The sequence below is a fragment of the Limulus polyphemus genome, unplaced genomic scaffold (assembly GCF_000517525.1).
Source record: "Limulus polyphemus unplaced genomic scaffold, Limulus_polyphemus-2.1.2 Scaffold1810, whole genome shotgun sequence".
Lineage (NCBI taxonomy): Eukaryota > Metazoa > Arthropoda > Merostomata > Xiphosura > Limulidae > Limulus > Limulus polyphemus.
Genome location: NW_013667420.1, coordinates 160,198 through 170,065, shown reverse-complemented (window position 1 = coordinate 170,065; position 9,868 = coordinate 160,198). Strand labels below are relative to the sequence as shown.

At 31.3% G+C, this 9,868-nt stretch overlaps 2 protein-coding genes across 2 annotated transcripts in view; one reads left to right on the top strand and one right to left on the bottom strand.

The window, feature by feature from the left end:
- The window catches only part of LOC111087162 (angiomotin-like), a 15,757-nt gene extending 12,064 nt beyond the window's left edge, over positions 1 to 3,693 (top strand). Inside the window, exon 7 of the mRNA XM_022392834.1 lies at positions 2,109 to 3,693. Within this exon, the coding sequence (XP_022248542.1) occupies positions 2,109 to 2,174 (66 nt within the window). The 3' untranslated portion in view covers positions 2,175 to 3,693. The remainder of the gene's footprint in view (positions 1 to 2,108) is intronic.
- Positions 1 to 9,868, bottom strand: part of LOC106465008 — a 106,637-nt gene that overhangs the window by 768 nt on the left and 96,001 nt on the right. The window lies entirely within an intron of this gene.

Here is a 9,868-nt window from a genome sequence, read left to right as displayed (position 1 = left end):
ACTTTTGTAATAGTTGTCAGTGCTTGAAAATACAAGAGTTTGTATATATATATATATATATATATATATATTTCTTTTGTATATTTTAAGTAATCCTATACTCTCTATACTATTGAAAAGTTGTGAATATAAAATCTTAAAGATGGAGAGTGTAATTAGGCCAAAGGAAAATACTTTTGTTTAACAATGCCATATAACACCAACCTCTAGGTTATAATTAAAAGTGGTGTCCTCTCTCTCTTTTTTTTGTTCTTGTTTAATGATGTTTTCTTCTCAAGAAAATAGCACAGAAAAATAAAGTTGATGTAATTGTAAGTAAAAGACAAACCAATGCTGATGTTGTATGACTGTTGGTGATTGATATTTGACAATATTAGTAATGATGTTTATTGGAAAATTCATCAAATACTGATGAAACTGATATTTAAAAATGAGAGAATTGTAAACTTCAGCTGATACATTATTCACTGTACTGTACCTTACAACAAATGCATTCACAGTCAATGCTATAAAGATACAAATCTCACAATAACACTAATTGAAAATTAAAATTGTTTAGTAAAAATGTCATTCCTATAAAGAATATTACATAAATTTGTGAAGTTTTACATAGGCTTCAACTGTTTATTATAAGCCTAATTTATTAAGCAGTTCTTTATAAAAGTTAGACATATATGTAGACTATTTTTTATTTACTTTGTATTTACTATATATGACTAGAGGTAGAATATGAGAAATATGCACGAGCAGTGTTACTGGTAGAAAGGGAAAAGGTTCAGTTGATAATTCAGTGACAAAGTATTGAGAATAGCTGAAATTTCCAAACATTTGGCTGCTTTCATCTTGAATTTTTGTTTATTAATTCAATAATTCATTCTGGTTTATCCCAATATTAATGATAAGAAAATGGTTGTTCTGATGTGAATCAAATTTTATTTTAGAAGTTTGGACACAATTAAAATGTAAATATGTGACAAAACAGTTTTAAGCAAAACTACTACAGTATTACTACAGTTTTGAAACACCTGAGGATTTATTATGGTTTTGAATAAATTCTAGTGACAGAGCATATTAATGTTAAAGTATTCTGCTAGATATAAGGATCTGCAAAGAGAAAACAATAACACATTTCTTTCTGCTGCACTGAATTTTCATAGATCTCTACATTTGTGGCTATGGGGATTCACCACAGTTGTTTGCTTTTGTTTTCAATATAGTCAGTTAATGGATGAAATTCAATACTGTAGACATTAGAAAAGATTTCTTTGAGAAAAGTTAATCTCACAAAAGATATGGTATAGTAAGTGCCTTGTTCAATTACTTCATGTTAATTATAGCATAGTTAAAATTGTTTTTACTGAGAATGTGAGGGTTTAATTTTCAGTAAATATTACTAGTCCAAGGTTATAAGGTACCTGAATATATACCAACTCACATAATAATAATAATAATAATGTAATTGTGCCACCTTTGTTTATTCTTAGATTAAAACAATACAACTTGTTTTATCTAGGTGTTAAACATTAGGAGCAAACTTTTATTAAAGTACTACTATATGATATTGGTATAAGTATGAGAATGGTATAAGCCTGCACTTGTGTGTTATCCATTAGTTACAAACACCTTTTTTCTTCTCTATAAATCTTACAAATTGTTTAAAAGTTTCAACACTATTATATGTGTGGTCCACAAAGGGAAAAAGATAAAGCTTCATGACAATTTTTATGATTTATCTCAGTTAAATTAAAGTTGTGAAAAGTAAAGAGTACTCTTAAATTGGAAAACATCCTTATTTCACAAAACATAGAGTAAAATTGGTATTTCAAATATTTAACATTTAAATTATTATATTGAATTATTAATGCTATAAGGTAAAGCAAAACTCACCTGAGTGGAATAATACATTGTCTCAAGCCCAGAACATTGAAATAATAAATGTTTTTTTTTAATTGTCATTTTTCTTGCACTGTAAATTGTAGAGATAGTTTTATCAAAGTATACATTAAAATGGGCATCAGTATCCAGTTCTATAAAAACTAAATATGATAGATCTGTGTAGTGAAAATGTGTGTTTTTAAAGTTAAAGGGGAGATTTTTTTTTCTTCTAGGATTCAATAATTCATGCTCTAAGAGCTGAAAAACAGAGATATCCAAATCACTTCTGGAGACTGTGAAGAGTTTTTCTGTTCAGATCACTTTTGGAGAAGTTATCAGTGATACATCTTGCAAGTCACTCACGAAGCATGTTGCAAGTAGTGTACTGCCTGTCACCAAAAATGTAGTGCCAAAAGAAAAATGTTCCAACAGGAAACAAGACATTAAGCTCACATTTGACACAAGATGATAACATCAGCTTTAAGTAAACATAGTACTGTGATTGTGTTGTAACCTTTAATCTAACTGTACCAGTGCTGCTGTTGAAAGTAATTTTGTAATGTTAAAAGACTGATTAAGTATTTCTGTGAAGGGCTTCCACACTGTCACATACCTGTGCTACATTCTTATTGCCAGGTATACTAACAGGAAGTATTCCAAAGTTATATGTTTGTCTACTGAACATACTTGATATTTCAAAGTTATGTAATCACTTGAAACATATTTATTTAATATTCTAAATGTGATTTGAATTATGTAACTCAGTATTCACTATGGTACTCAAATCTGCTAAAGTTGCTTTGTAAAATTAGAGAAAAGAATATGAAAAAGTAGTCAAAGTCACAGCCAGAAACACACCAATAGCTTGTTTATCCCTGGACGGGATTATTCAGAATTCTCATTGGTATCCTTCTTGACAAATAAAGTACTGTATATATTGTAAAATATGTACATGGAAAGTGGTTTTCAAGTTGTTTGTACAGAACATGGTCTGAATAAGTGTTTGTCACAAGTAGAACTTATACCATTGGTAATTCCATTACTTTTTAAGAACATGTATTTTGTTGCTTGGATTAGGGATCTGTTGACATGCAGTTAAAAACTAGGATTTCAGGAACTATATTGGAATAAACGTTTTGAAATTGGCTTCTTGCAATTAAAATAAAAAGAAAATACCAGAAATAATTGTATATTCATACATATTTTATGTAGGTTTTATACATTTACCTGTAAATTGTATTATTCCAGTCATACTGTCAAACATTTCTCATGCTGATCTGTATTTATGCAATAATTCTTAGTAACTTTTGAACTTGTATTTAATTTTTTACTTACTTGGAAGTTGCTAAATTAAATTAGTTGTTGATTTGTTTAGTTTTCTTACATTTTTAAACATAGTGCAATAAAAAACAAATACAAATGTGTATACAAATGTAATTTTTTGTTGTTTTTTTTACTACTGGTTAAATTAATTAAAGTGAAACACCTTTTAAAGTCACAAGAAGGTAAGACCACCTCTAAGTTATTATAGTTTCTCATGTTTGTAAACCCTAAAGAGCCTTTAAACCACTGACATTAATTGAAAGTTTGAGGTCTTCTTAAGAAGCAAATGTAGATTTAACCCTTTCTACATTTTTGTGAAACTAAATTTTATTTTTGAGATTCAAAAACAGTTAATACTTCTGTGCCTGATAATCACAAACTCGCCAACTCATTTATTTCTATGTTGGCCAGGTGGTTAGGGCGTTCGACTTGCAATCTGCGGGTCACAGGTTCATCACACCAAACATGCTCGCCCTTTCAGCCGTGGGAGCGTTATAATGTTATGGTCAATCCCACTGTTCGTTGATAAAAAAGTAGCCCAAGAGTTGGCGGTGGGTGGTGATGACTAGCTGCCTTCCCTCTAGTCTTACACTGCTAGATTAGGGACGGCTAGCGCAAATAGCCCTTGTGTAGCTTTGCGCGAAATTCAAACAAACCAAACCATTGTTATGTTACTGATTGTGGCTTCATTTTAGATATGTTAAAGATCACATTTTCTGATACAAGACAAAGTGAATGTAAAATTAACACCTCATAAATAAATTTATTAATCATATATTATATTGTATTGTTAAAGTACAAACTGAATATGCTAAGTAAATGAAATTTAATATCTTTTCTGCATTTATTTGAATGACTTCTTTAAGAAGAGGTTTTCTACTAAAATCAAGTAGTTTATTTTAATTGTTCATTATGGTTTTAAATTGTCAGCCATCTTGTTCATATTATTAAACAAAGAAAACACTGAAAGTTAATGTTTCAGAAAGTATATTTGAAAATTAACATCTCTTTTATAGTACTTAGTTTCATCTATACTAGGACAGCACTTCTTCAGCAATTATAACTATGAAATAATATAATTCATTTGATTTAAGTTATAGTTAAGGTATGAAATGTTTTGAAAGTATTCTGTGATTGGTGTAAATATTCATTCCCCAGCCCAAGAACTTCCTAACTTATAAAATATAAAGTTACTTAAATGTGTTTGGCTGTTAACTTGGTTTCAAACAGTTGGTCATCTAAAAATCTGCACATCTGTGTAATATACCTTGTAGATGTATTTAATTTATTCACGCAAAGTAACATTACTAGAAAAGTAGCTGAAAATGGGGAGTTTTGGTAATAGGTTTGTACAAGTGTTATGAGAGTGAGTATTAAAGTAGAAATGGTAATAGGTTTGTATAAGTGTTATGAGAGTGAGTATTAAAGTAGAAATGGTAATAGGTTTGTATAAGTGTTATTAGAGTGAGTATTAAAATAAAAATGTAGTGTGTGTTTGGTCACATGTGAAGTGAAGCCTGCGTTATAATCAACATTTTTTTATTTGAGTAAAATTATGTTTGTGTCCTTGAATTTCATATATATAAATTAGAAGTGGAAGAAGCTGAGCAAATGGTTGTTTCCAGTAATTTAGTTAGTACTTGATGTATTAGTTGAAATAATTAGAAGAATAAGTAATTTACATTAAGGAAAATTTACAAAAATATATGAAATCTCTTGCATTAAAATAATGTTGGAAATTTTATATGGCATTACTTTAAACAAAAGTTACTAACTTAGAACGTTTTTCAGTATAAGAACAAAAATATACTAAGATTTGTTTTCTACTTTTTTTAATGTATTTGTGGCTTATCAGTGGGTTAAATATTATGTAGAAATGATTTTGCTAATACTTTAACCCTGACTCAGTGTATTTTTGTTTGTGGTCCAATAGAATAGTTTTGTTTGAATACAGAACTTAAGTTTTTTCATGCATTTTAATAACCACATATTTTTTTATGTTAATTTTTATTCAAATATTGAGCAGAATTGTTAGTTTGTGTTCTGAAATCCAGATAAAATTAGAGTTGACTACACAATTGATTTGTTCCTTCTGAGTATTAAAAAACTGCAATATATCATGTATGATTTCTCACATTGCTTGGTATGTTCTAGGCTTGTTAATAGGTTGGAGTTGCTCTGGTTATTGTTTATTTTATTTGCAATATAAAGCCTTATTTGTAAAGATGTCCATTAAGCTTTTCTTACACTAACTTTATCTTAATGAATGATTTTGAGAATAAATTTATTTTAGTTTGGAAGTAGTTGATATATATATATTTAAAGTTTTATCTTTCCACTTGGTAATTTAATACCAAAATATTGATGAGTATTCATCATATACCACTGGTAAGATTTGATGTAATACACTTCAACTGACAAGAGTCTAATTTCTTAATTCAAATACACAAGCTTTCATTTAACATAAATGATTTCCAGCTGTGCCAATTGACCCCGTTCCTTTAAATTGTTTACCATGTATCAGAATCCATCAGCTGTAATAATATATTTAACTTTTTTCTTTTTCTTATGTACATATTTCTTTTAATTTTGTTGTATGTTGGGTGTGAAATTATGTGACTGTGAAATTATAATGAGTGAAAGCTTGGAAGTGAGAAGTAATAAAATCAGTTTTGACTCTCTCTTTTTTTTTTTTTTGAGTGGAAAATCATGTTCAGTGTTATTTTATACCTTAAGTGATAATCTGGTGAAATAAACTTGGTCTTCTAGGAACTTGGCTGTGTAATACTTGTACACTCTTGTATTTATTTTGTTTAGTATTAAATTCTGAATATTGTGTAGAAATAATGCAAATAAAAGTTAACACTTGGTTAATGCATTATTATGGATGTGCATGTAAAATAGATGTAGAAATGAAGTATACTCATGAAATATATTTCAAATCAAATTATTTAAACTGCTACAGGAGCTTATGTAACAAAAGTACAGTTATTTTTTATTTTTTTGCTTTAACATCAAAATTTACAATGATAACAGTGCAATAGGGGAGCTATAGAATCTATATAAAATACTAAAAAGAGGGATATTAACTGGACCATTCAAATATTAAAAAGACATGTAAGGGAGGCTTATGCATTTTCTAACAATCTCATTAAAATTCACTTGCTTAGTACCTTTTTTGAATTTTAATTTAAAAAACTGATATAAGGTTGTAGTCATTAATCCAATAGTGATTAAAACTTTGTTTTTATTTTGAAAAATATTAAGATAATAGTGGTAAATAATTTTTAAAGACCAATCATTGTTGGACCATCTGGATTTAAATATTTTTGTAACATATGAAAATAAGATGTGAAGCTAATAATTGTATTATAAGCTACCTCATGATTGTACATTTTATATATATTGGAAGAAAAATAATTTATTCTGACAGCCAATGGCACAGCGGTATGTCTGCAGACATACGACATTAGAAATCGGCTTTTGATACCCATGGTAGGCAGAGCACAGATAGCCCTTTGTGCTTAATTACAAACAAACAAACTGACAGCCAACCTTTTGTAACTAATTTTTATACAAGTATAATTTTTGCTACTATTATCTTAACCTTAAAACATGTTACGAAGTAATACGCTTATAACAATTTGGCCTTGTGATAGAGCTCTGTATTTCAGATCAAGCAAGCTGTGTTTAAACCCTTGCAATGCCACAAAATGTTTTCTGCACCTTTAAGTTGTAGGTGCATTATGAGAATTACATATATAAGTGTTAGGAATCTGCTGACTGGATGGCAGTAGCTTTACCATAAGTACAAATATATGCATATAATAATAATAATAATAACTGATAATTAATTTTGGAGTTAATGTGACATTTTCCCCAACTCTAAAATGTGTTCTTTTTATTTTATTTACACATTAGAACAGTTTAGCAGAACAAGCTCTCCTTCCTCCAATTGTGGAATTTTGTTGAGCATGTTTGTCAATGTGCAATCCAAATGGTGCTGTCCTTAATTCTGAATCAGTGAACACAGGGAAGCAACCAGCTGGCAACAACCATTTTTACTTTATCAATAATTATTGTGTAAATTTTTTCAACACTAGAATAACCAATGTAAATATAGTTATTTTAATACTGTTACTTCAACTTCTATTATATGTTTAAGAATTTTTATACCAGCCTTGTCCTGACTTTTCACAATACAATAATCTTCTGAGGGTTCTTTTAGTAATTTTGCACAATTCGATTTAACTTAAGTGGCATCTGTCATTTACAAATTATTTTTGCATACACTTTAGTATTTCCACCCTTTTTTTTTAGTTGACTATTCTGTTCCACCTTTCCCTATCAACATGAGGAGAGAGGTGTTTGTATGAAGTTTGGTAGCCAACATCCAGAAAGCTTTATCTGTTTGGATGGACATTTTGTTATCTATAGTCCATTGGCAGAAGCTTTGGCTAGCTTCTTGCAGAACCTCCACCACTCCCATTGGCATGCAACAATGATATCATTAACATATGTGTATGATGTCAATCCAGGGTCACCTGTGCAACTGCCCAGATCAGCTATGTATACATTGAAGAGGACAGGACCAAGTAGAACTAATTTCAGTGGTTTCAGGTTTCCATTTACCAAATTTAAATTGAGATCTCCTGGTGTTTACCATAGCTAATATCAATATCCATCATATGAGAATGTCTGAGAAAGTTGATATCCTGCATATAGAGTTGTGCCAGATTTGATATAGGGGTTCCTCTTGCAAGCTTCCCGGTTTCTTCATTTTGCTTTAACCACACGTGGCCTGGCACATACATCCTATCATACAATTTATTTGCCTCCTGCCATCGATCTGAGGGCCAGCCACTCTGAATTTTATGCATCATTGCCTGTGAGTCAGTTACATATGTTATGTTGGTAGCACAGTCAAATTGTGATTTATTGCTTTTGGCAATCCTGAGGAGAGCTTACTTTATGGCTTTCAGCTCCATCATTATGTTCCTTGTGAAATGTTTGAATGCATAATCAGGATTATGCAAAATATTGTTACTACATCAAACAATTAGTGCCCAACTAGTTCTCATTATCTGTGATTTAAGAACCATCTTTAAAGAGGTGTTGACAGGTTGTTTTTGCTTCGTAATCTGCCCAATCCTACATTTTCTGTCGAAGCTGATTCCACAGATCCAATTGGTATCAGATATTTAGTCCACATGGGGCATCTGAGATTTGGTGGTTACAAATTATCTTGGTGATGAATGTATAGAACCTCTACACCCATGACTGGCCCCTGAGATGCCTTTTAGGTAATCCCTTGTGTGGTTGGTGTCTGAGGAAATCATTATGAATCTAGAATGTCCCACTTGAAAGGGGCAGAGATATGATGATGACATGCATGGTCTTTATACTGCAAGACCCTAGGGAAAAATTTTACTTGTAAGTGTTGTTAGTGCTTTGCGATGTTGCTGAGGCATGTAAGGTGTAATAGTGCTTTGACAGAAGTGGCTTAAGTACATCTTGTGACCAATATTAAAGAGGTATTTTATGTATTTTCAATCTTATCTAGCTATGTAGCATTCATACTTATCAGGGTAGTGCATAATCCAGGATAGAGCAGATAATACTTTGGTAGAACCAAAGCAGGTAATATTCTTCAGTTATATTTCCTACTGCAACTTTCATTACATTGAAGCATTTGGTAGCTCTGGTTATTAAGTGCTGTTAATGTGGCTGGTGGAGTTGAGTTGTCTGTCAACTAGGTTCTTAAGCGTTTCTGCCATTAAGATAGTAGTGCCCACAAATGGTTAATGATGGTCTGTCCACATCAGAATAACTGTTGAGTATGCAGAACGTAACTGTGGCTTTGACAGGATTGATGACACTAATCTGTCATTTCACAATTTTCTCAAACTACTAAGGGGTGGTTGAAATCTTGTTTTCGATTTCAGAATTGCTAAAGCGTCTGGTGGAGACCAGAAAGTTGTCAATGAAGGTTAATATACAGTATTTGGTTGGGTTATCAAAGGAGGCTAGATCCATGACGTAAATGTCGAAGAGGACTGATGAGAGTGTTAATTCTTGAGGCAGATCAGTATCAATGGTGATTCAGCATGATTGCCAGCTTCTGTGCTTCATGATGTATCTTCTGATACTTATTACAGCTACAACCCATCTTACGCATATTACATCTGCAAGGGATAGTTTGTAGTTGCTCAACAGAGTAGTGGATTACATGAGAGTGACGATATAGCAGTTTTAGCTGAATCAGCATCAACTAAAAAATCTACCATGTGGTGACTGTGTAAACTTACAGGCTCTTATGAAACCATACTCGGCCTTGTAGACGTTTTATGAATCAACAACAACTGAAAAAAACAGAAAACTGTTTTTCACAGATCTGTGGCCAAGCTTGATCAGTGGATAACTAGTTTGATTTAATAAATCTGACAGAATATAACATTTTTTTCTTTCCCGAGCCTGTTACTGGTTATTCCGACCTATTCTGTAAATGTTTGGGCTTCAGTACAGGTGGAGGGAAAGGAAATGTATGCCAGAAGTGACTGAATTGTTTATGGTTATAGTGTGTGTTCCTTCTACCATTCTGTTGATTAGGATGCATCTCCATCCATACATCAATGCAGCTGGTGAGGCACGACTTAGGAATTTTCGGTTC